Source organism: Odocoileus virginianus, chromosome 3 (genome assembly GCF_023699985.2).
Source record: "Odocoileus virginianus isolate 20LAN1187 ecotype Illinois chromosome 3, Ovbor_1.2, whole genome shotgun sequence".
NCBI lineage: Eukaryota > Metazoa > Chordata > Mammalia > Artiodactyla > Cervidae > Odocoileus > Odocoileus virginianus.
Window position 1 is genome coordinate 4,168,960 of NC_069676.1, and position 25,879 is coordinate 4,194,838.

At 58.7% G+C, this 25,879-nt stretch overlaps 1 protein-coding gene and 1 non-coding gene across 2 annotated transcripts in view; one reads left to right on the plus strand and one right to left on the minus strand.

Annotated features, from left to right (window-relative positions):
- ELL (elongation factor for RNA polymerase II) overlaps positions 1-25,879 on the plus strand; it is a 79,532-nt gene that overhangs the window by 47,558 nt on the left and 6,095 nt on the right. The window contains exons 2-8 of the mRNA XM_020884446.2: positions 2,519-2,566; positions 9,151-9,272; positions 9,618-9,781; positions 11,695-11,969; positions 15,741-15,865; positions 22,056-22,152; positions 23,298-23,784. Of these exons, the coding sequence (XP_020740105.2) occupies positions 2,519-2,566; positions 9,151-9,272; positions 9,618-9,781; positions 11,695-11,969; positions 15,741-15,865; positions 22,056-22,152; positions 23,298-23,784 (1,318 nt within the window). The remainder of the gene's footprint in view (positions 1-2,518; positions 2,567-9,150; positions 9,273-9,617; positions 9,782-11,694; positions 11,970-15,740; positions 15,866-22,055; positions 22,153-23,297; positions 23,785-25,879) is intronic.
- On the minus strand, positions 20,232-20,335 carry LOC139034510 (U6 spliceosomal RNA). Its single transcript, XR_011487056.1, has one exon. It is a non-coding gene; the product is annotated as a U6 spliceosomal RNA (small nuclear RNA).

Consider the following 25,879-nt stretch of genomic DNA (forward strand, 5'->3'; position numbering starts at 1 on the left):
GTACTTTGTTTCTCTACCAACTTACGGGCATTTGGGTTTTTGGCTGTTCTTTGAATGTTGTTGTTTAGTCACTAAGTCCTGTCTGACTCTTTGCCACCTCGTGGACTGTAGCCCACCAGGCTTTTCTGTCCATGGGATTTCCCAGGCAAGAATACTGGAGTGGGTTGCCATTTCCTTCTCCTAGGGGATCTTCCGGACCCAGGGACTGAACCTGTGTCTCCTATGTTGGCAGCTGGATTCTCTACTGCTGAGCCACCAGGGAAGTAAAGAGTATTTCTGCTGCGCACATTTGTGTGTGTTTTCGTGCATTCCTGTGTTTCCATTTCTCTTGGGTATATCCCTAGGAATTGGAATTGGTGGGTCACGTGATAACTGTTTAAAGAAACCACAAGGGGACTCCCTGGTGGCTTCGTGGTTAAGAATCTGCCTTACTGTGCAGGGGACGTGGGTTCCATCCCTGGCCAGGGAACTAAGATTCCACATGCTGTGGAACAACTACGCCCATGTGTCACAAATACTGAGACCATGTACCCCAGCTAGAGAGTCTGCACTGCAGCAGAGATCCTGTGTGCTGCAGCTAGGCCCTGACACAGCCAAGTTAAGTTAGCTGATATTAAAATACCTGCTGGACTTTTCTACAGGACCTTGTATGCTCCCACCAGTAAGGGATGAGGGTTCTGGGGTGTCGTCTTTTTTCTTCTAGCTATCCCGGTAGGCACCTGCATAGTCTGCACCGCAGTGGTGAGAAATGGCTTCTCCTGTGCTTACTGGCCACCTGCAGATCTTCCTTTGGGCCTCTGTCTTTAAGATGGTTCCAAGCAAAGGCTGCTTAAATGTTGCGTCTCCAAAGGCCCAGCCAGACGGGCCTCCCCGTGCTGCCCCTCTTAAGTCTGTGAACTGCATTCCAGGCAGCAGTCTCACCATGGCTGGAGGCAGGTCGTCTGGCCTCGAGCCTGCCGTGAAGGGAGCCTGGCCCCTGGCTCAGCAGCGCAGTAGCCCGTGCCCCTGCAGGGGCTGGAGGTCATCCTGTATCTGCCCACCTGGCAGTGAGGCGTGATGTGCTTTAAAAGTGTGGTCCAGTGGTCAAGACTCCATCTTCCAGTGCACAGTGCATGGGCTCGACCCTCACTGTAGGGGGCACGGGTCAGAGACTGAGGTCCAAAAGTAAAATACATCCTTACATTCTTTCTCAGATTAAAAAAAAAAATGTTTTCAGTCTTTCTCAAATTAAAAAAAAAAGGGTGGCTGGCTTCTGGGATGTCTGATTCCGTGGAGGTGAGTGCCGGAGCTTGCTGTGAGCACTCAGGTCTGCTCCGGGTGCCTGAGTGAAGTCCTTGGAGACTCCTGGCTGAAGGGGAGGCGCCTGTAAGCTGGCGAGGTGCGAGTCTGGCCCCCGTGGTCCTGGTTGGCTGAACGCTGTCTGCCTGACCTGTGGACAGCCGCCCGGCGGTCTGACAGGGTCACGGGCACTGAGAGGCCAGCCCGCGCACTGGTTGGCTCCCCCCTGTGGGTGCGGCTGCTCTGCCCGCCCCGGGCCGCCGGCGGGCCTGACGTGCTGGGCACAGAGCAGACAGGTAGTCACTGCGGGCTGGTCCTGGGGTCCAGGCGGGGGAGCTGGGGCGGAGGCCTAAGAGGCGGGCTTTGCTGGAGGCCGGTGAGCCCAAGATCTGGGCTGCCACGTGGAGGAAAGCTGAGGAGAACCACAGGCCCAGAGGCTGATTTGGGCCCTGTGGGTTGGAGGATGGAGGGAGGGGGTCGTTGTGATGAACCGGCACCACCCTGTGGGGTGGGGTCTGCTACACAGAAAGTAGGTGCCAAGGGCCCGGGATAAATGAGAAAGAGAAGTGTGACCCTCCATCTGGATCCGTGTTCTTTCTGAAATTCCAGCAGAAGGCTGATCTCCAAATAGCTAAAGCTTAAATTAGAGTTTTTTGGTGTATTTTTTTCCTGTGACATTTGGAAATTCTGTCGCCCCAAGCACAGGGACGAGCTGCTCTGACGCTGTGATGCGGAGCTGGGCAGGCGTTGGGCTCTGTCCTGTCAGGGCCGTGGGGTGGGGGCGTCGCCTCATCAGCCGGCCACTTGGCAGGTGGCGCTCACCCGCGCAGTCCCGCTCCTCCTGGAGTGCCCCCGAGGCGGGATGGCCTGGGCTGGTGCCGCTGTGCGGGGCGATGGTGAAGGGCTGCGCGTGGCCTCTCGTGTACCTTCAGCCCTGGCCCCTGGGCCATCTGAGGAGCTTACTGACCTGTCAAAACCCTGCTCCAGCGACTCTCTTGTAATTTTCAACACGTGCAGTTTCTTCTTTTCACCCCCTCCTGAAAACACTGTCTTTATCCTGCTCCTTGTGTGACTGGGAAGTGAGTCTTTGGATTTCCAGATATCTTTTTCGGACTTTAAACTTTTTATTTAGCTGATTAACAATGTGGGGTGATTTCAGGTGAACAGTGAAGGGACTCAGCCATACATAAACATGTTCCAGATATCTTCATTGACATTTTCCTGTTTTGCTTTTTTGCAGGATTCTGTTTCACTGAGACCTTCAATCCGATTTCAGGGAAGTCAAGGGGTGAGTCTTTTTTTTTTTATCTTATTCATACTTATTTAGAATTGTGGCTTGCTGGGTAAAGCAGCCCTCTGGGAGCAGTGTTTTGGCCCCATCGCCCCTGTGCCAGGCAGGGCCCGCTGCTGAGCCACGCTTTGCCTCAGGTCCTCTCCAGCCTGGCCCTGTGGCTGCGGCCACATTGGCAGGCCCTCTGTGGGCGGAAGGCAGCTCCTCTGTCCCGCAGCTTCCCACTTCCTGTCGTTGCCAAACTCCTGTTCTGACTTGATCTTTGTGCTGATTGGAAACCATGCCCCGCCTCCCCCCCAGCCCAAGTGAACCTGGCCCCAAGGGCGGGGCGCCTCTGTCGGTGGGCCTGGGACCACAAGTATTTAACTTTTTAGTATCGGGAAGTATAGAAACTCAATACTCCAGTTTTTTGGTGGAAGATACTTGATCATAAATGACCATCTTACGGAAGAATTGAGGAATGGGAGAAAGGGCGGGTTGTCCGTAAGCCTTGCCACCCAGATCCTAGGACCGCCGTATCATCCACCCACTAAAGGTGCTTTGGAACACTTTAGTTTTTTTCCTAGTTTTTATTGCAAGTCTTTTTTTTTTTCTTTATATCTGAAGAGTTGCCACACGCGTCTTAAGTCAGTTTCCACCTGACAGCCTGCTGGCTTCTTACAGAATCGGGGAGATCTGTAGATTTCGCCCCAGGCAGGGTGCTCCAGAGAGGTGAAGCCTTGAGGAGATACATGTCTGCAAGTGCAGATACAGCGATACCAAGAGATGTATTGCAAGACGTTGACTCACGGGGCTGTGGGGCTGATGAGTCTGAATTCCATGGGGCAAGCAGGAGCTGGCCCCGAGGTTCATGGGCAAGCTTCTTCCTTATCAGGGAAGCCTGTTTCCCTCTTAAGGCCTTCTGCTTGTTGTGTGAGGCCGACCCAGACCTGATCATGGGTTCATCCATCGCACCTACAGAGGAGCTTTAGAGCACACCCAGGTTGCCTCTCATGGAGTCACTAGGGGCTTCGGCCTGGCCCGGGGATCACCACCACACCAAGAGCAGGCAGGCTCAGGTAGAGGCCCTCAAAGGCCCCAGGGCATGCGCCCTGCCCCATGCCTTCTTGGGCTCCCCATGCCTTCTTTGGCCCTGGCCGCCTGCTTCTGCTTGATCTTCCCCCGGAGCCGTTTCCCCAAGGGGCAGGGCCCGCTGGGCTTGCTGCCAGACTGGCCCAGTGGCGCCCTCTTGTGACCCGTGGTCACAGTGTGCTGGGCAGCTGTGGGAACACGAGGAAGCCAGGGCACAGATTGCTGTTCTTATCCATGAGCAGTGCTTTCTAGTCAGCACGACACCACTGGGGTGCTCATAGAAGCGCCATGAGGGTCTCCTGGGCTTTGCACTGTGTTGCCCAAATCCCTGTGCCAAACTTAAGCGCCACATCTATTCAAGAAAGGGTCCCTGCCTCTGAGTTGAGAATCCCACATTTTTTCCTTCTGGGCATTCTCATGTGTCACGGACTACCTAGAAGGTTCTGAGGGTGTGGAGGCCGTGTGCTGCAGCCAGGAGCAAGCCAGGCTGTGAGTCTCCACTGAGGCTCTTCCCTGGGTGGGACCGTGTGAGGATTGGAGGAGGCCTGTGGCAAGGGGTTGCTGTTCTTTCCCAGTTTGCTGCGAAGGCCCAGGAGCGCGGTCTGCCCCTGGTGACCTCTGGGCCTTGTCCTTCTCCTGGGTGTTGATAGAACGTGACCGTTCCTCCCCGCCAGGTGTGAGAGGCCTGGCCTAGGGCCAGGTGCAGAGCAGATGCTGTCGTGGCCAGGCACGACTGCGTGGCCACTCGGAGCAGTGGGGGAGGAGTCGAGGCCCTCGCTGTCTGCTCCCGATTCTCCTGGCTGTACCCTCCAGCCTCGAGGCTGGAAACAGCAGGAGGTGGGCGGGTCGAGTTGGCCCAGCTCCTTCAGCACTCCTGGTGCCTGTGCTGACTCCATGTTCTGGACCCCGAGCAGGCTGGCAGGGCCTGCTTCCCAGAGGCCCATGAAGCTGGCGCGCTGAAGATTGAGACCCTCTTTGCTTCTAAGCTCAGGGGCCTCGGCCAGGTCATCTCCCTCTGGCTGCTGGCCTCCTCACCCAGGAGAGGGGCCGTGCACTTCAGGGCTGGGTACCTTAGGAGGGAGCCTTCCTGGCGGCACGTGGCTGTGACTCTGCCCTCCCAATGCAGGGGTCCTGGGTTCCATCCCTGGTCGGATAACTAAATTCTACATGCCTCAACTAAGAGCTTGCATGTCGCAAGTGAAGATCCTGCCTGCCGCAACGCGTATCAGAGATCCCAGGTGCTGCAGCTGGGCCTGTGAGACCCTGCACAGCCAACAAAATAAACCATGGCTCAAGGAGAAGCAGAGTCCCCCTGCAGTCCAGAACACACTCACTTGGTTCCTGGTGCTCGTCCCCCCCGATGTGAATGCAGCCCAGCTGGCAGAGGGTCTCAGTGTCCCCCAGCTCCTGGGGTGGGAGTCAGGTCCGGCCCGGCCACTTCCCCACCCGTGCAGGGAGTGCCACGAGGTCTGGCCGTGGTGGTGGGCGGCCAGGCCCTGGTGTTGGCTGGTTCCTGGGGGTGACTACGGCAGCCTGTGGCGCGTCCAGCACTGGGGCATCATCACTGGAGCAAAGCGCTCGCCTGTGTTTCGTCTGCCACGTCTGTGTCTGTGAGTTCTCTGCTCTCTCTCAGACACCGGGGCGGCTGCCCTGGGCCTCTCTCCATCAGGGGTCACTGCTCAGCTCTCAGTTCCCGACAGCTGGTGAAGCATCAGCTTCCCGAGAGGAAGAGACAACCCCTCACTGGCTGGCCCCGCCCCAGAAGTCTTCAGTTGATGAAGAAAGAAAGGGAGGGGGGATTGGTGTCCAGGGCTGTGTAAGGCATTTCTGTGTGCTGCAGCAGGATCCCAAAGGCAGTTTCTAGAACGAGGTTTGATGGCCCTGGTCAGAGGCCGTGACCAGTGTCTGTCTGCAGTCCCGATGCCGGCTCTGCGGGAGTCCTTAGGGCCGGCCCGAGCTTGAGCCCAGGGCTGCCGGTCGCTGCGTGGCGGGAATGACTTGGAAGCCTGGGAAGTGGTGGGCGGGGGGCTGTGTGCGCTCCCTCTCCCTGTCCATGGTGCGAGGGGGCAGCTCTTGAAAGGAAGGAGGTGCTCAGAACACCCCCTGGGTTTGGGGCTGAGGACCTGAGGGCCTTCCAGTGGGCGGAAGAGGTTGCTTTGCTATGGGAAGGCCGTCCAGGGTGTGTGTGGTCACTTGTCCGATGCTGGCACTCCATGGGCTGTAGCCCAGCGGCTCTTCTGTCAGTGGGATTTCCTGGGCAAGAATCATAGAGCGGGTTGCCATTGCCTCCTCCAGAGGGTCTTCCCGACCGTGCAGTGTGCAGCAGCAATTCTTGATCCAAAAGATGTTTTATGCTGAGGGTTCCCTGAAAATAAAGGTGATAAAGCAAGCGTTCTCTGAAAACCCTCTGGCCAGAGTCTGGCTCGGCAGTGTTTGGTTCCTGTGTGCCCCTGTTTGGTCTTGCTCTCTCCTGAAGAGGATGCCAACTGCATCCCCTGCCGTTTCTTTGTGCCCACAGCCTGCTGGGGTTTTCATTTGTCTCACTGAAGCCCCCACTTGCACTGCAGATACATCAGGCCCTGCGTATGTGGGGTTAGGGCTGCCAGCTTGCCCCTTGAATTTCAAAGGGGCTTGACCTACCCACGGTGGAACCAGCACCCTCCTCGGGAGGATTGGATTGGACGTCAGCCCCTTGGGTCGTCCGGGTGGGACACGGCTGTTTGGAGGTCCAGGTCTGCCTGTGCATCTCCGCACTCAGGCACATCCGTGAGTCTGTGGCACCTTGCTCGGCCTCCTCATACCAGGAGTTGGGGCTGACATCAAATGCACTAAACCTGCCCTGCTCAGGCCTGCTGCAGGCCCTGTGGTGGACCCTGGGGGAGCCAGGGCTCGGTCCAGAACGCAGAACGGAGGCCGAGTTTGAGAACGCGTGTTGCACTCTCTGCCATCGCAGAGAAAGCCGGGCATCCTGGGCCACTTGTGCCCAGTGGGCTGGTTTCCCTCACTGGTTCCTGGGACTGGTAGCCATTAACCAGCATCGTAACAGCCCGTCAACCTGAGGATTCTGTGTGCTCTGGTGCCAGAGAGCTGGGGAGGGGCTGGGGCTTCAGGACTGCTATGGCAGGCTCCACCAGGCCTTCCCCCGCCCGCTGTCTTGCTCCCGCCTCTGGGCTCTGGGCTGTGCCCCCCCACTTGAGGGTTTTGAAAGGGCTGATACATACCTGTGTGGAAAAGGTCCTCACTGGGCTAAAGGGTCACAGGGAATGGTCCCCACGCCCCTGCCCAGACAGGCGCACGGTGGTGACGGGACGTAGGCTGTGCCCCTCTCCTTTCCTCTCCCCGACGGGGGCTGTGGCAGGCAGTCACGGCAGCCACTACCTCTGAGCAGCCAGCGATGGAAAAATGTCGCCGGGGGAGGCCAGGTCTCCGCCAGGGCCAGCAAGCGGTGAGGGAGAGGCTCAGGACCGGGCTTGGGGTGGGGCCGTGTGTCAGGGCTCAGGCTTCGTCTGAAGCGCTTTTGGTTTTGCTGACATCATGGTGCACACTCTTCCTGCCGCATTCTGGGTCACTGCGTCAGTGTGTCCCTGCCTGTGGTACCTGGGGGGCCTCTCCCGCGGTGACCCTCAGAAGCGTCTGGGCGCTGGGTGTCCAGTTACTTCCGTGATAGAGAATGAAGGTCGCGTCTGCAGAGGAGTGTGTGCGGACAGTGCGACGCTGCATGGGGACTCAAGTGTGCGTGTGTGAACACACAGGTGTTTTCCTGCCCAAGGTGAGTCATGGCAGGCAGTCCAGGCTTATAGTAGAAACACACTTGCCAACTGCTTCATCCCCTCTTTGACCCTTACAGAAACGTGTGTGTGGAGATCAGGGTCTCTGTGGCTGCCCAGGGCTGACCTGGCATGGGCGCCCTGCTGGTCTCCCTGCCACTGGCTGCGCATCCTGACCGGGCCCTCCGCCACCTGCTGCATGCGCAGGAGGATGCTGGAGGGCCAGGAGAGACGGGGCAGACACCAGCTGTGGGGCGGGGCCGGCGGGGTTGGGAGCTGGGGGCGGCGTGATCGGCAGCCCGAGGTCGTCTGCAGTCCCTGGACAGCCGCCGCAGACTGCCCCTCACCCCCAGGCCAGGCTCTTCCCACCCAAGCGGCTGGGCCCGGGGGCCGCTCTGTGACGCCTTAGCTCTCCCTGTATGAGGAGGGAGCGTCTCCGTGGAGCAGAGACTGGCTGTGCATGACGGGGCTTCCACAGCGTTTGGAGCCAGTCCTGGGCTGCGTGCCCTCCCAGCTCCCCTCGAAGGTCTCCACACCCCATCGAGGGCTGGGCGGGGCAGCAGCTTCTCTCACGGTGGCTGGGCCTGCATGTCCTTGATCACACAGACTCGACTCAGACAGGCTGAGCTGGCTGCATTCGCATGTGACAGCCGGGCACGGGGCAGGAGGCATTCAGCCCAGGGTCGCATGCTGCTGTCCTCACGTCACCTCAGAGGAGGCGTCCTCGGCTCGGTCTGCTGGAGGTGGCACGACAGCCCAGGGACAGCCTGCTGCCCGCTGCACCCTGGTACCGCCCCTTCTTGTCCATCCGTGACTCCTTCCGGTGTGTCTCCCTGACTGTGACAAGCCCCGTGCTCCAGCCCAGGGCAGACCTTAAGGCTGGTCTTCTCTGGCGACAGGGCTCTGGAGGCCCTTCCCGGCCCGCCCTGGGGCTGGCAGCTGGAGCGTGAGGTTTTCCTGACTGTGTTTCTCAGCAGCTGCTGGCCGTCGCTCAGGGTGGGCAGGGGGCCAGAGGGTCGGCCTGGAATGAAGCGGCCTCTGGGTTTCCTGCCTTGTGCTGAGCCCTGCACCTCAGCCAGGACTAGTGCCATCTGTCTGCCGGCCGGCCAGGCCTTCCGTCTTTCCTCTCTGGCAGCTGTGGCTTTGTCTAGTTAGGCCGCAGTGGTGCCGTCTGCTGTCATGGTTAGGTGAACCATGTGCACACGTCCCGTGTCGTGGTCGGCGGGGGCAAGTGCTGCCCGTCTGTGAGCCCCCCGGGGCCCGTGCCTGCCTTCTTCCCAGACACCCAGGTGGAGGGTGACTCTGGCCTGGAGGAGGTGGAGAGGGCCTCGCCACGTGGGGGTACGGGGAGTGTGCGCCAGGGTATCTCAGCCGGGCGTGCCTGGCCTGCTGCTGACACCCACCCGTCTTGGCCCATTTCAGCTTGACGGGTTGTCTCAAGCCTGGTCTGCCCAGCATGGTGGGGGGGACTGTCGTGGCCGGTTGGAGTGGCCCTGCCTCCGGTGTGTGCTGAGAGCTCGTGCTCCTCAGCGCGCAGTACCATTGCTGCAGATGCGGGAAGCCGCACCCCCACCCCGCGCCGCTGTGGGGGCCCGGGACCCACCAGCAGCCTGGCCGTGGTGACAGGCTGGTCTCTCAGATAGGGAGACAGAGGGGATGTATTCACACGTTGCCAGGGATGGGCCAGGACCGCGGGCTGGCCCTGCCTGTGGGCCCCCCAGTGACACCCCTTTCTCCATGCAGCACATCTCCATCCCCCAACCTGACTGCCCCACGGAGGCTCGGACGTTCTCCTTCTACCTCTCCAACATCGGCCGTGACAGCCCCCAGGGCAGCTTCGACTGCATCCAGCAGTACGTCTCCAGGTGAGCCTTGCCCACACTGCCCCAGCTCTCACTTGGCCCAGCCCGCCATGCGGGTGTTTATCCCCACCTCCAGCCCCAGCTCCCCTCCCCAGGTGAGCTGTCCTGGCTCTTACAGTGCATCCAGGGTCCGGGTGTGGGTCCTGGCGTGCCCCCTCTTGCCCGGGAACCGGGGTTCCCTTGCTTCTTTCAGGTCAAGGTGTGCCTTGCAGAAACGCTGTTGGCCAAGTCAGCACCAGACCCCCTTTCCTAGGCGGGAGTGTCAGAGGCGGGGGCGGTGTTGGCCCCGAGGCCGCCTCTCCGGTCGTCCAAGGAGCTCACCTCACCTTCTGGCCTCTTGTCTTGCAGCCGTGGGGATGTCCACCTGGACTGCCTGGGCAGCATCCAGGACAAAATCACAGTGTGCGCCACGGATGACTCCTACCAGAAGGCGCGGCAGAGCCTGGCGCAGGCCGAGGAGGAGACGCGGAGCCGAGGGGCCATCGTCATCAAGCCCGGAGGCCGTTACCTGGGTGAGGATCGGGGGCCGGGGCTCCACCTGTGGGGGTCTTGTGCCTTCTGGGCAGCTGCCAGGAGAGCTGGAGAGCCTCAGGGCCCTCAGGAGCAGGAACAGGAGTGATGGGCTGACAGAGGCCAGGGCAGTGGGGTCAGTGTTGCGTCAGCAGGTTCTTCTTGGTTGTTGTCCAGTGCATTCTGAATCCAGCATGGACTGGAGGGCCTGAGAGTTCCCAGAATTCTCAATCCCAGGGCCCCGTCCCCAGGCTATTGCCTCAGGTACGTCTGCCTCTCACCGTGCGTGAAGCCAGAGCTGCAGCCTGTCCTTCAGTGGCCACCCCTGCCCTCACCTGCCCCGGTGTCTCCTTCCCATGGCTGACCTGGCCAGGGCACAGTGCAGATGGCAAGATGCACTCTGCGGCGGGCAGCCTGCTGCTGTGCTGGGGCCAGCGAGGGACCATGGGGTGGAGACCTGGGAGGAAACGCATTGAATCCCTGTTTCCTAGGACTTCCCACCCCCTCAGCATCTGCTTGGAAACAGTTTCAGTGACAGTGAGACACTGACCACATTGAAAGTGCAGACAGAAGTCCTGTTCATTTAGAAAGCTCCGTCATGCTGCCTCAGTCTTCCCACCTCTGGATGTAGACGGAGTTAAAGAGGCCAGTGAGTTCATGGTCAGGCAAGAAAGGCCAGAGAGGCACGGAGCAAAGGAGAACCTTTCTGGCTTTTGGAGGTTTTTCTGCTTTAAGGAAAAATTGGTCCTTCACATTGCTCCAAAGAGCACACAGTCTCCCTTGCCTAGCGGTGGCGTTGGCGCTGAATGAAACCCCAGATGGTGCTGGTCCTCCTATCAGCACAGGGCCCTGGTGGGCATGGCAGTGTGTGGCCAGGGAGCCTGGGCCCTGGGCTGTCAGCATCCCAGGATGTGCCCGCCAGAATCCCAAAGGGCTGCAGCTGCCTGCTTCTGCCTTAAGATGCAAATATGGACATTCGTACCCATTTCAATAAGTTTTGGGTGGGTCTTTCAGTCAGACTTTGTCTTACTGTTCCATTTAGGATACAGTGACGGCTTTTGCGTTGGTTTGTGTTCTGGCCTCAGAAGCCATAGACGTGCAGTCCTGGCTGTGTCCGGCCTCTCCCCCATGTCATCAGGGATCTCTGGGGATGAATTCTGACCCTGCAGGTTCTAAAAGCACTCTTTCTGTGTTCATTCGACAAGTCAGAGTTAAGGGATACATGCCAAAGACGGTTGTCGTGGAGAGGTTTGTGGCCCAAGGGTTTAAGACCTGCACTGACTTCGCTCAGAGGTCCTCCTTCCTGCGGTGGCAGGGGCGTTGTCCAAGGTGGAGTGAGTGGCTTTGAATGGAAGCTCCCTCCCTCGAGAGCACTCCGGAGGCTCCATGGAGGACCCCCTCGCATGTCTCTGTTTGCACCCGGAGGGTGGGGGAGAGGCCTTCGGCCCCCGGGGCTCCGAGCACAGGCAGGTCTGCCCAAGTGACCTGACGCTTCTATTTTCTCTTTTGTCATAAGAGAGAATGGCGGGACCCAGGGGACCAGCATAGAGCTGTGAACTGCATGCTCTGAGGTGCTCCTTCTGGCCGTTCTGCGACTCCTTTTTAAGCATCAGCCACTTTCCCCATAGGGGCCAGGGTTTGGATGAAGTTAGATAATAAGGCTCTCAGCCCACTTCTGAGACTGGGGACCCCACACGTGCCCGTCGATCTGCTTGTGGTCAGCAGGTGGCACTCTCACTGGGCACATGGGGCTGCATGAGGCTTAAGGCGCCTTCCTCCTGGGCTCGGGGCTGTAGGCCGCGGGCCATCCATGGGTGTCTCTGCTCGCTCAGGAACGTGCCGTCCGCTCCAGACAGGGGCACACGGCGACCACCCCTCAGCCCCTCCCGTCCCTGACACCTGGCTCTTACTGTAGGCAAGAAGGTTCAGTTTCGGAAACCGGCCCCAGGGGCAGTGGACGCTGTGCCCTCCCGGAAGCGGGCAACCCCTATCAACCCGGCCAGCGCCATCAAGAAGTGCAGCGCTGGCAGCGCTGGCGGGGGCAGCGGGGTGTCTCAGCGGCCCTTCCGGGACCGCGTGCTGCACCTGCTGGCGCTGAGACCCTACCGGAAGGCCGAGCTGCTGCTGCGGCTGCAGAAGGACGGCCTGGCGCAGGCGGACAAGGACGCGCTGGACGGCCTCCTCCAGCAGGTGCGTGCTGCCCGGGGCGGGGCGCGGGGCGCTCTTTACTGTCCAGGGCTCGTCTCCTCACAGCTGTAGGCTCGCAGGCAGTGGGCGTAGCACGAGGGGCCCAGGACTTCAGCTGCGCAAGGTTTTTGGAATTGAATGAAGCCTGGGGAATGCGCAAGCCCAAGTTAGCAAGAACTCAGGCTTCATATCAGGTGGGTCTCCGTGTGGTTTTTCAGTTGTGGCTGTAGGCAAGGGGCTTCATGTCTGGACCCTCAGGCTTCTGTCTGAGGCTGGGGTGTGACTGGAGCACCTCACTTTGGGGTCAGGAGCTAATCAGGCAGGAACGTGGGGCCAGCAGGCAGAGCCTGTAGTTAAACAGCCAGGGCTTTGCAGCGACAGCAGTGGTCCCAGTGCCTTCCTGGCGCTGTGCCCTGGAGGAGCCGGCTCACGGACTCCTGAGAGGGTGAGTGGCTCGCTCCCGATCCACCGCCTTAGCTGGGCCCCATGGATGCCGCTCCGCCGTAGAGTGGCAGCAGGCCACCTCAGAGCACTGCCGCTGCCAGGATGGCACAGCCAGCGGCAGTCACGCCAGTGTTCTGGGAGGAGCTGAGGCCCTGCCTCGGACACTCTGGGCTCCTGGGTGCTGCCTCCTGTGGTCGGAAGTTGGCGCCATGACCATCCGGAGCTGTATCTGAGGAGTTGCCGAGAATTCTTGAGAATTTCCAATTGACCGAGTTCTCCCGTGGGCGCCCTGCTGCCCCTCTGCGCCTCCGAGTACAGTCCGAGGCTGGGGTGACCACACATAGCTTTGGTAGAAGGTCGGCATGGCTCTCGTCCCCCCATGCTCGGACTGGCATCCCTGTGTCGTCATTGCCCCCCCAGCGGGTTCAGGGCACGGGGCAGGGGTGAGGAGGGAAGAGGGGCCTCGGTGACCAGCTGCTGCACTCTGAGCACGAGTGCTGACCTGGGGCTCGGCTCGCCTCCCCTCCCCTTCACTGTGGAGACACCCCCGGGGCCTGAGGGCTGAGGTGCTCCCCGGAGCCTTGTTCCCGTTGGGGGTTCCTCCGGGTACTCACTGGGGCTTCTGTGCAAACTTGGCCTCCTGAGCTGCGCCCCCCACGTGCAGGTTGTGCTGGCGCGGGCTGAGGGGCAGTTTCTCCCGGCAAGCTCGAGAGTCGGCTTGGGGCCTAGAGAAGACAGATACAGTGCTCTGTAGTCCAGGAGGTTTCTCTGGGGCTTGCTAGAGCATCCAGAAAGTTCTGGAACCAGGAAGGACATTTCCCAGGGTGCTCATTTCCTTGGAAAGTTGCATGTGTTGCCTCACCCTTGGGAAATTGGGGGAAGCCCACGGGAGACCCTTTTCCTGGGCTGGGGGCCGCCCAGAGCTGCCTCCTGCAGCACAGGGTGGCTGAGGCACGGCTCAGGGAGCAGGGCAGGGTTGTCAGCCGTGAGCTGAGACTGACGGCAGGGGTGACTACCATGCCTGCCCGGCTGGTGCTTGGAGCACAGATTGCCGTCCAGCCAGGCCCTTGGCCCCTGGGATAGCGTTCTGAAAGACGCCCTTGCTCCTGCTCTCCAGTCTCATTCTGTTTGGGCCCAGAGTGAAAAAGCGGCACATGTAGAATGTGAGCCGTGGCTGACCCAGCATTTGATTGCACCTGAGATTTACCCACTGAGTGACCCTTAGCCATGACAGGGGCACCAGGCTTAGTGTTCTGGAGAGAGAGGGCGCTGGCGGTGCTGACCTGGGTCTGCCTGGGGCACCTGCTTTGTTTTTAACCGCCAGGGTGTTCTCATCACTCCTGGTCCTTTCCTGGGACCAGAGAGGCATCATGCTAAGTGCCAGCTTCCCCAGTCAACTTGGGTTTGGCACCTCCCTGAGGCGGCCCAGGTGATGTCTTGCACTGGAGCATCCTGGGTGCCCACTCTGATCTTTCCCATTCTCTGATTACCTGTCCCATCTGCCTTGAACTGCTATGTTTGCTACCGGACTTCTTGTTCTCCCCGCCAATTGTGGGAGGGGGCACTGGGACCCCACCAGTGTGAGGATAGGAAGGTATGGGGGCTACACCTCACTACGGATGCTCATCCCCCCCCGGTGACCAGGGACTCTAATGAGCAGCACTGACAAAGCAGCGCTGTGCAAAGACGCCTCCTCCTCTCCTTTTGTGAAAACATCCAAAGAGAAGATTTGAGGCAGTCCACCTTCCTGGTGGGAGTGTGGATGGGTGGTTGGCTCTTCTGGAGAGCATTTTAGCAAAGCGTCTCAGAAGCCATAAAAATGTTCAGAGCCTCTGACCCACTAATCCCTCTTCTGGGAAGCTGGCCGAAAAAAATAGTCACCAGCATGGAAAAACCTGCACAAGTGACATCTGTTTATGCTCCAGAGAAGCTGGAAACAGAGTCTGCGTCCAACAAAGGAGAAAGGATTGAGTGAATCACAGTGCAGCCTCTTGGTGGAATATTACTCAACCATTAAAAAATGCTCTTTGTGGAAACCGCCGTGACGTGGAGAATAAATTCACGGTCTCAGTTGTAGTGAAAAACAGCAGCTGCTGTGCCAATCACACAGCTCCACACACACTCCGGAGACCATGGTGCCTGACAAGACACTCAGGAAAGTGCCCTCTGCGGGTCAGGGGCCTGAATTCCATCAAGCACATTAAGGCAAATGTTCTAAATGCATCTTTGCACAGTCTTGAAGACGAGCTCGGCTTATGTTAACCAAAAGCAGCAGGGCTGGCTGGTTGCAGGGAAGGTGGGCTCAGCTTGGGCCCTGAAGGCACCCCTCCCCCAGCTCCCCCAGCTCAGCCAACTCTGCCACAAGAGCTGTGAGTTTGAGAGTGTGTATCTTAGTCCATAGGCTGCTGTCATAGAACACCATGGCCTGGGTGGGTTAGACACCACAGACCCGTCACACAGCTTTGGAGACTGGGAGGCCCAGGATCAGGGCTCCGGGAGACTGGGTGTCTGGTGAGGGCCTGTGTTCTGCCTTCTCATGCTCATCCCGGGGAGAGGGGCAAGGAAACTCTGGGTTCTCTTTTATAAAGACACTTGGGCTTGTCTGGTGGATCAGTGGTAAAGAATCTGCCTGCCAGTCCAGAAGACACGGATTCAGTCCCTGATCCAGGAAGATCCCACATACTGCGGAGCAGCTAAGCCCATGGGCCTCTACTCGAGCCTGCGCTCTAGTGCCTGGAAGCCGCGGCTGCTGAGCCCAAGAGCCCTGAGCTTGTGCTTTGCAGCAGGAGCCACCACGAAGAGCAGCCCGCACGGTGCAGCTGGGGGGTAGCCCCCCGCCCTGCCGCATCTGGAGAAGGCTCCCAGCAGCGGAGGCCGGCACAGCCCCTCCCCCAGAAAGACACTCCCTCGGGGGGCTGCACCCTCGTGACCTCATCACCTCCCAGAGGCCTCGCCGCCTAATCCATCACCTTAGGTTAGCAGGGGGTAAGACTTAACATGGATTTGTGGAGGACAAAAATGGTTCCGTCCACAGCAGCGGGATGGGCTGCTGATGGAGTCTTAGGAGTGTGGATGGCAGCGCCCCCTTGTGGAGCCAGCCCGGCCTCCAGCAGCATCTGGGCCTGCTGCTCTGACCCTTCTGCACCCCAAGGGCCACTGTCCCGGACTGCGGAGGAGTTGGGGGGGCCAAGTGTTGGCTTGGGGCAGAAGTGTGCTGTCCTCTTTCCCCTTTAATGTCTGTCTCCGCCTCCCCACACAACCCCCCAAAATGCTTTCATGATCATCTGTCTCTCGGGCTATACACGAGGTGAGCCTGGCTCTATCTTGCAGGTGGCCAACGTGAATGCCAAGGATGGCACGTGCACGCTGAAGGACTGTGTGTACAAGGATGTGCAGAAGGACTGGCCCGGCTACTCGGAGGGAGACCAGCAGTTGCTGAAGCGGATGCTCATCCGGTAACACTGCCACCCCATCCATGAGTGGGTCCCCGTCCGCCGGGCCTGGGCCACATCCCACCTCCAGGAGGCTGGGGCGGCCTCCTGTGGCTCCAGAGCCCACAGGGCCCGCAGGCAGCATGGAGGGGTCTGGAGAGACTGCCTGGGTAGCCCACCATGGCCTCCTGTAGGGAAAAGGCAGCCTTGCTGAGTTGGGTGGAGGGCATGAGTCTGTGTTGAACACGAGAACTTCAGGACAGAAAGCCCCAAAACGGCCATTCCTGCTGCCCCTCCTTCCCCTCCTACCAAGCTCCCTCTGAAATTTGCGCATCCCCACAGGCTACTGCTGCAGGCCGCCTCTTTCTTAAAAAGAAAGTCTCAAGGACTGGAAGCAGAGAGAAACAAAGCAAAACAAACCTCCCCACAGACACTATTAAGCAGCATTAATTAAACGCATCCCCTCTCGGGTTAATGGGGACCCGAAGTCGGGAGTAGCCTAGGTGGCTCGGGGAGGAGTGGTTAAGTCGGCCCTTGTCTAAGGCAAGCAGTTAATGATTTCCTTCTCCATTGATGCCCACGAGCCCCGGCTGTGAAGCGCCCTTCAGAGCAGCCTGAGATGCTAATTAGGCCTTAAGTGGTTTCTCAGGGACTTGGAGCAATTTATGAAGGTTTTTTTTAAGTTGTTTAAAGCAGTAACTGCATCTGGAAATCAGAGCCAAGTTGGGGCCACTCTGGGTGAACCAGGAGTTCCTCCTTGGCCCTGCAGGGTGCTCATCTGCTGTGCCGGGGTCCCTCTTCTGGCTCCCTGGCAGTCTCTAGGTGCTCAGGGAGGCTGAGGCAGACGACGCTCCCCTCCCCTCTCTGGGCGTCCGCTGCACATCTCAGATAGACACTGTCACCTCCTGCAGGTGGTTGCATCAGCGGTAAAGGATCTGCTTGCGATGCGGGAGACGCAGGTTCAGTCCCTGGGTTGGGAAGATCCCCTGGAGGGGGCATGTCAATCCAGTCCAGTATCCTTGCCTGGAGACTCTAATGGACTCTAGTGGCAGGCTATAGGGCATGGGGTTGCAAAGAGTTGGACACGACCGAAGCGATAGAGCATGCATGCACGCCTGGCAGTAGTGTTGAAGTAGTAAGTTACACCAACCTCAGTGCTTTGAGGTGCCAAGGGGCACATGGGGGTGGGGTGCCTTGAGGCTGCTCCCACCTTTCCTTCCTTCAGAGCCTCTCACTCGGCGCCCACTGATCTCAGGCTCCCAGGCCTTGCCCTCCCAGAGCTCTCCAGGAGGGGCATGGCCAGGAACAAGCAGTCTGGCCTGTGGGCAGTCTGGCCCTGGGTGGGTGTGGGCCCTCGGAAACTAGGCTGAATATTGAGGGGTATCAGGTGGGAGGCTCCTCAGGCTCCTGACTCCCGGAGCTCAGGGCAACAGCAAGCTCTTCTTTCCTCCCTCTTGTTTGCTCTGGGCCGTCTTGGCACTCTCCTCTCGGGCTGCGTGGGCCAAGTGGGGGGTGGCCTGGCCCGATGTCTCTCCAGAAGCTGACAGCATCTGGTGCTCTTGGGAGCTTGACCTGATTGGTGGGCAGAGGTCAGGGTCAGGGGGTATCACTGATACCCACAACCTGGGGCTGCTCTGCACAGCTTTTTTTTTTCATGTTTAGGTTGCTCCCTCCCTGAAGAAAGCCCTCATTGCAACTGCTCTTCATGCAGGGGTCTCAAGGCAAGGAGGAGAAACGAGGTCTTAGGGTGTTACCCCAGGGGCTGCGGCCCTCCTTGTCCTACAGCTTCTTCTAAGCTTGCGCCTGAGTTGGGTGCGCTTGTGCTCCCAGGCTCTGCCTGGGCCCCCGTGGCTCTGCTCTGGCAGACAGGCACTCGGGCCTCGTGTTGCAGAGGCTTCTCCTGTTGCGGAGCGCCGACTCACAGCGGTGCACACGTCACTAGTTGCAGCACTCGGGCTCTGCAGCACGGGCTCGGTGGTTGCAGCACGTGGACTTAATGCTCCTCGGCATGTGAAGCCTTCCCGGACCAGGGATCAGACCTGTGTCCCCTGCATTGGCACGTGGATTCTTAACCACTGGACCACCAGGGAAGCCCTCAGCTGTTTATTCGGATGCTTCCTCCGTGCTTTCGGTCCCCATGAGTAGCTGCTCAGGCCTGGCCTGGCCCAGGCAGAGTCTGGATGTCCCAGTGCAGGATGAGGCCTTGAAATCAGCCCCCCGACTGCCCTGTCCTGGCCTCCCTCCCCCAGGGCGTAGCCTAGACAGCCCAAGCCTCTTTCCGTCTCACGGGCGGTGCACTTCCCTGTAGTTGGTGAGTTGCTTGGCCAAGTGCTCAGCCTTCTGTGCCCTTCACGTCCAGCCACAAGCTCCCTCTGGTTGTCTCATGGCCTTGCATCACTTTCAAGGGACCAGGGCTTCCACAGGGAGCTGCCTCCCTCCCTCGCAGATCCTCATGTTCCCGGGTCTGTGATTCTGCCCTGATGCTGAAGGGACCCAGCTCTTGGAGCATCTCTCTGGGGAGAAGGCTTTGGGATGTCCGTCTTCCACAGCTCCACACCTGGGTGGCCAGCACGCTGTCGGCAGTTGGCCACATCTAGCCTTCTAGATTGGAAGGAACTTTTCCTCCACATTGAAGGTCTGGCCGAGGAAGCCTCGTCAGTTCCCTCCCTGGCCTGTGTGTGTCCCCGCGGTCACAGGATAGTCTGGAGGGTGCTCTGGGGCCAGGGCGCCGGTGGCCCTGGCAGTCTGAATGCTTGCCTGATCCTCTTCATCCTCCGTGCAGCTGTGAGAGGCCTCAGCGTCCTCCCGCGGGCTTCCTCTGAGTCTGCCCTTGGGGGCCATGCTCCTACACCATTCACCATTGTCCTCCTGGTTGTTTATTTTTATTTCTTCTACTTTGGGGACATTTCTTCAGCTTCTCCCATGTCTCTCTTTTTGCCATTATTTCTAGTTCCCAAGGTGCAACCACCACCTCCATCTAGTTCCAAACCAGTTACCCTCCAGAAACCCTGAATTAGCAGTCACTCCCCATCCCCCCGCCCCCAGCCCCTGGCAACCGCTAATCTGCTTCCTGCCTGTTCTGGACAAGTCTTATCAATGGGATTATGTGCTCTGTGGCCTTGGGGTCTGGCTTCTTTCACTCAGTATTATGTTTTCAAGGTTTCTCCACACTGCAGCCTGTAGCAGAGCTTCGTTCTTTCCTGTGGCCAGGGTCTTGGTTCGTTTTTATAGTCTGTTGTGTGTGAGTTTTTGCTTATTCATTTTTCTGTCAGTGAACATGTGGACTGTTCCCACCTTTTCGGGATTGTGTACAGTGATGCTGTGAACATTTGTGTACGAGGACACAAATATAACTGACACAGATTTTCAGTTCTCTCAAATATGTCCTGAGGAGTGTAATTGCTGGACCGTATGGCAGTCCTGGGTTTAACTTTCTGAAGAACTGCCAAACTCTTTTTCTCAGTGGCTGCCCCATTTTATGTTCCCACCCGCAGTGCCCAATTCCAGTTTTTCCACGGCCTCACCAACACTGGTTATATTTTCTTTCTCTCTCTTTTTTTTTAATTCTAGCTGGTGTGAAGTGGTATTTTATAGTGGTGTCGATTTGAGTTTCCCTGGATGAGCAATGATGTTGAGCATCTATGCATGCGGTTGTCGGCTATTTGTATGTTTTCTTTGGAGAGGTGTGTATTTCAGATCTTTGTCTTTCTGAGATTGTTTAGGCTGGTGTGTTTCTGGTGGATTTAACATTTTCATCCTCTTAGAGTCTCTCTTTCCTTTCTTTCTTTCTTTTTTTTTTTAATTGGTAAAAGAATTTTATTATGTGGCTTAAGTAGGTCTTTGCATTCTACTAACAGAAAAGCATTTTCCCACATCTTAGTCAGCCTAACAAATGATATATCTGTGGTTTTATCTGCATGGCTGCAGTGTTACCCTATTGAAGAAAACCTTCCTTTCATTTGTACTTTGGTGCAATTATACAGTAGATACCTCTTTCTCCAAAAAATAAAAATATTCTTGATCTAAGCTTGAAGTGGAAAAAGACATTAACACCAAGTTTCTCACACCACTTGGTAAAAGATTGTAATAGAAATCCAAACAGTATACTGTTTAACATACAAAGATGACATGTGTGCCACTGTTGTAGGCAGTCAGAACTCTGTAGGAATGCTTCAGCATGTGGGTTTATTTTTCTGGGGTTTTCACATATGATAGGTGGAATTGTACCATAATGAAGAATAGTCACCTTTTGCTCAAGAGACTCAGATATTAGATTCTAACACGGGAAACATCTCTTGGGGTCACAGTAATGTACGAATGGATAGGGAAAAAAATTGCCTTAGAAAAAATTTCACCACGGACCAAACACCTGAAATGTTTTTATCATAGCAAGAATATGGAACGCTTCATGAATTTGCATGTCATCCTTGCGCAGGGGCCATGCTAATCTCTGTATCGTTCCAATTTTAGTACATGTGCTGCCGAAGCGAGCACTCCTTTCTTTATCACAATTAATTTCTTTGTGGCTGTGCTGGGCCTTCGTTGCTTGTGGGCTCCTCTCTGGTTGCGGTTCTCAGGCTCCTCACTGCGGCGCCTCTCCTGCTGTGGAGCACGGCTCTGGGCTCAGGCTTCGGTCACCGTGGCATGCAGGCTCAGTAGTTGTGGCACAGGGGCTTGGTTGCTCTCTGTCCTTTCAAATGCATAGTCTTGTCTGCTTCAGGGCCTGACATTTGTCACCTGGAAGCCGGGGTGCCCTCTCCACAGAACTCTGCTGTTGGCAGCTCAGCTTCCCTGGTAGCCCTGAGGCATCTCTGGGTCCCTCCACAGGCCCCCGTTATCTCTCCTCTGGAGGCCAAGTTTCTGTCCATCCTGTGTGGCCCGAGCAGCCTCCTGGCCCCCTGGGGAAGGCCTGGGCTCCTTTACTCCCGAACATGCTGGGGGTTCCCTTTGCAGCTGCCCCCAGCAGGCCAGGCCCCAGAGCAGGGCTGTTGGGGGACAGCCTGGCGGGCCCCTGCGCTGAGGTCTCCGAGGCGCACGCTGCGGGCCTGTGGCCCCTGCAGCCCAGGACTCTTCCAGGACAGTCACCACTCATGCTTCTGCTTTCCGTGTGAAGTAGCATTGCTGTCTTTTTTCCCCTTTCTCTTCTATGCCTTTTAGTGGGGACTTGAGAGAGAATGGACGTGAGCACCTGATTCTCTGTCTCTGACTGGAAGTTCTGGCTGCTTCTACAGGGCTGGACAGTAGACTTGCCCCACCCACTCTCGGAACCTTCCTTTCAGCTCTCCTTGCATTTCAGGCTGCTGTGGGGCGGGCGGCCTCCGGAGTCTGGAATGCAGCTGAGGGCCAGGGAGGTGCTCTGCTGGTCACTGGTCGGAGCAGCAGACGTGGCCCCCGGCCTCAGCTCAGCTTCATACAGGGCGTGGGGGGCCAGCTGGGTGCCTGGCCTCCCCTGAGACTCTCAGCCTCTAGGAGTGCAAGAAGCCAACCTCACCCAGCCAGGGTGACTGTCAGGGCCGGGCCTCTTTTTCTGTCAAGCCTTAGGGCATTTCTTCTCTCATCCCTGGCTGCGCTGTTGAGCTCAGATTCCAGTGGTCTGCTGGCTGCCTCTGCCATCCCTTGGGGGCCTGGGGCCTGGGCTCCCAGGAAGATGGGAGCTGAATCTTGGGGGGGGTGGGGATCCTCCCACCTAAGAGCAGGGCATCTCAGCCCTCTTTTGCATTCTGTTTCTGCAGTGAGCGTTGTTATTGGGATGACAGTTGTTTATAAAAGTAAGGACCAAATAAAATGTTTTTTAAAAAAGGGCCAATACCCAGTGTCTGTAGCTCCCATGGGGACACAGCATGGACTCTGAGTGTCTGGTCAGTTTTGCACAGGGGGTCCTCGGTCTCCATGATCATGAAGGTCGAGACGAGTGTCTGGGCACCTGACTCTTCTCTGGGCACAGAGCATCCAGTGTGACCGGCCTCCTGATGGTGAGGCTGAGGCCATGGCCACAGGGCAGGTGTGAATGCAGCCAGGACAGGGTGTGCTCAGACTGCTTTCTGCCTGCCAGGCGGGCCCGTCGCACCCGGCCCTGCTCTGGTTCAGCGGGGAGTCAGGCCCTCCCCAAGACGCCGGGTGCAAGTGGGACAGCATGGGGTCAGTGCAGAGGTGGGTGGGCCTGGGTGCGCCTCGCAGGGAGGGCCTTCCAACCTACCTTGCTTCTCCTCTGCAGGAAACTGTGCCAGCCACAGAGCACAGGTGGCCTCCCTGGGGACCTTGCTGCCAACAGTCCTCCGGGCGAGCACGGGAGCTCAGCCTCTCCCCCTCAGGTAGGAGCGGCTGGCAGGGAGGGTGGGCGGGCTTCAGCAGAGGCGGTGGGCCTGACTTTGCTTCTCGGGGAATCTTTTGGGCCTCTGACTCAGGGCTGGCGAGTTTTCTTGAATGAGTAAGCAGCTGGCTGGGGGCGGGGGTCCCAGGCCTGGAACCTGGATAGGTTGGGTTATCTGTCGGGGTAGTGTGGCCGAAGGCGCGTGTGCTGGTAGCCACTGAGCCTTGCACTTTCTCTGTACACTGGAGGCCTCTGACTCCCAGGGCTGTTGTGAAAATCACTTGTGTCCCCCAGCGGGACCTGCCGTGTCAGTACCGGGGAGGACCTCGCTATCGGGGGCTTGATCTTCAGCAGTGGGGTCCCTCACTGTTGGAGCTGTTTGGTGAGAGCTGTCTCCTCCCCTCGCGTGCTGTGACCAGTGAGTCCCATGTCTCCGTCCCCTGCTTGGCCAGCCCCTCTTTCCCCCTCTGCTTCCCCCTGGAGGCATCCAGCCTAGGTCCTGAAGCCTCCCAGGGCACCCCGTGGCTGGGGCGTGGAGGGCAGGGCCTCGTTTCACTCTGGTCCACTCTGCCGCACCCTGGGCCTGGGCCTGAGCCATCGGGTGTAATTCCGGCTCCGTTCCTCTGCTCTGGCCTTCCTTCCAGACCTCAGTCTTCTCCTTTGTGAATGGGGATGAGGCCTGCACAATGTGACAGGGGTGCCGTGGGGATTCCAAGGCCCTGGGGAGGACGGTCCTGGCCTGCAGGGCCTGGCCGGTGTCACTCAGACTGGGCTCGTTGCTCTTCCTGTCATTGGGGGAGATGCCGGGCACAGTCACGTTTTAGACCAGTTCCCGGGGAGGCCCTTGTGGGCTGAAGCGGGTGCAGTAATGGCGCAGCCGCCCCTTCTCTGCCCTGCTGGCCCGTGGCCCCGCCGGGTCCCTGGGCAGGCAGGCCCCAGGAGCTCCGGGCCTCTCGGGCCTGATGTGGCGTCCGCGCGCCCCCTTGTGGTCGGAGTGGCCCTGCCTGCGGGCGCTGGTCCCCTCAGGGCCTGTGGTGGGGGTACTGGTCAGCTCAAGTTTGGCTTGTTGCTGCCCAGCCTCTCCCTGGGGCACACAGTGACTCCAGGCACAGGCTCCCTTCTGAAATTCTCTCCTTTCCTTCACAGAAACGGCCGCAGCCTCCTGATTTCATTGACCCTCTGGCCAACAAGAAACCCAGGATATCGCACTTCACCCAGAGAGCTCAGCCCACAGTCAATGGGAAGTTGAGCACAACCCTCGGCCGCGAGGGCCTGCTGCCCACCCCGGGCCTGCTGGCTGGCACGGATGCCCACCTGCCCCTGCGACTGGAGCCGCCGCGGGCCCACGACCCGTTGGCCGATGTCAGCAACGACCTGGGCCACAGTGGCCGGGACTGTGAGCGTGGCGAGGTGGCCGCCCCAGCCCCTACTGAGCGCCTCAGCATGCCCCTGCTGACGGACTGTGCCCAGCCCAGCAGGCCCCACGGCGGCTCCTTGCACGGCAAATCCAAGAAGAAATCCAAGAAGCACAAAGACAGGGAGAGGGCCACAGAGGACAGGCCCCGGGACCAGCCACTCGGCCCGGTGCCGGCCCCCCTTGGAGCCCCTCCAGTTGCCCCACCAGTCGCCCCGGGTAGGTGCCAAGAGGTCAAGAGGCAGAGGGCTCTGCCGAAGGGGGGTCACTGGGAGCCTGAGCACTGGCCCTGTGCCCACGCACCCTCACGCCACAGGACGCTGGGGCCGCCTCCTGAGTCCCCACTGGGGCCCGCCCTGCACTCTGAGGCCCCATGTCCTCGCGCTGGCTCACGTGACTGCCCTGGAGGTGCTCTCCTCGAAGCCTCCTGCAGTCAGGGTGTGCCAGGCCAGCCCTGGGGACCAGGGGCATGGAGCCTGATGGAGCTGAGGCTCACAGGAGGGATACTTCACAGGGAGAGGAACAATTCCAGGGCCCAGTTTTGGCTGCAGGGAGATCCCAGACACAGCACTCAACAGGGGTCTGGGGCTCAGGGATGGCTGCAGGGGGCAGGACTTGGTGGAGAGGGGGTCCCTGGATCACTGTTGACCTGCTGTGACCTGCTGAGCAAACATTTGAGTCTGCAGAGAGAGGGTCTGAGAGGCGGGTCCAGGAGGAGGCGGGAGACTGTCTACTGAAAACGGGCGATAAGAGCCAGAACAAGGTCTCTCACTTGCAGCCTGTAGGGAAGCTGGCGGTTGAGAGCCCCTCAGCGGGATGCGGGATGTGAGGCTGCTGGGACTGTGTGCTGACCAGGGCCTGGGGCACTGCAGAGGCTCATAGGGGTGGAGTCCTCACCCCCAGAGCCTCCCTACTCCCAGTTACAACCCCAGGCATCTGAGCTGAGCACCCCTTGTGGCTATTGTCAACCCCAAAATAACTCTGGAGGCTGGAAATAGGGAAACGATTTCTTTAGGGTCTTAAGAATTACCATTCGGGAGACATAGGTTCAGGTGACCACGAGCATTCGTTCTCAGGAAGAGCAAGAGTTGGGTTTATGGAGAGACCAAAAGCCTTGAGTTTGTTAAAGGTTTCTGGTGAGAACGGTTTAACTCTGACGCAAGTCAGACAAGTCAGAAAATATTTGTTTTAGGTTAGGGGTCCAGTAAGTCAACAGTATCACCTTGGTTTGAGGGTGGGTGTCTAATAAGTAGATCAGCTGTCACGAGTTCCTGGCAGATGACTTCATGGGGTCAAAAGGTCAGAGTCCATGCAGGCTGAGCCGTGCACAAGTCACACTTCCTTAGTGGCTTCTTGATTCCATTTTGAGAGAGCTCTCTGAGCAATACTGACTCCATTGCGATTTTCCTCTCACGAAATTTAACCTAATCAGCGTGTCACAGCAACAGAGGCGCAGCCTTCTGGCCGTGTGGGCCGTTTGACCTGCTGCAGCTTTCAGATTATTTCCTCAGGAGGATCCCCAGCAGGGGGCATTCCTGGATCGTGGGTGGAGCCCCTGCCTGTTAAGGCTTTTGAATTTGTCCCTCAGCTGTCCTTCAGAAAGGCCATGCCAGCTCCTCCCTCTGCAGCTGGAGACGGGGGCTCCAGTCAGTCTGATGAAGAGACCTTGCAGCTCCGTCGGTCCTCTGGGACCCCTCGACCCTGCTGCTAGGCTTCTCAGAGGAGAAGGGAGCCTGGCTCCCTGAGCACAGGCCATCTGACCCGGGTCCCGCCCAGGGGCACAGATGTGAGCAGCTGGGCTCAGGGAGCCGTCTGTCCCAGGCAGCAGAAGCAAGGTTCCATATGCTGCTGGCAGGGTCTGGGGAAGTAGGACTATGGGGCCAGGCAGCAGGCCAGGCCAGGAAGGTGCTGCCCAGACCGGCCCCACGAGCGGGGCTCAGGAGGCACTGGCTCCCGCCCAGTGTGTGTCAGCCGCAGGCAGCGTGGCACCAGACCACGGTGAGGAAGGGGTTTGGGATCGGGAAAGCCAGGGAGCAGGGCCCCGAGGGGAGGAAAAGGACAAGTGAGGCACTGGAAGTTGGGTATGGCACCAAGTGATCCACCGTGACTGTTCTCTCTGGGGGCTCAGATGATGATGATCATAGGTGGGTGGGAAGCCTGCCTTTCCTCTCAAGCTCCCACCACACACAGCCTCCTGCTGTGGCTCTTTCCTGGGTAGGGGTTTGTGCAGGCTAGGGCTACCCACCCGCCTTTAACAGCAGCATTGTTCCCTGAACATTTCCCCTGCCTCACTGGAGAGGGTTCCAGGTCGGCA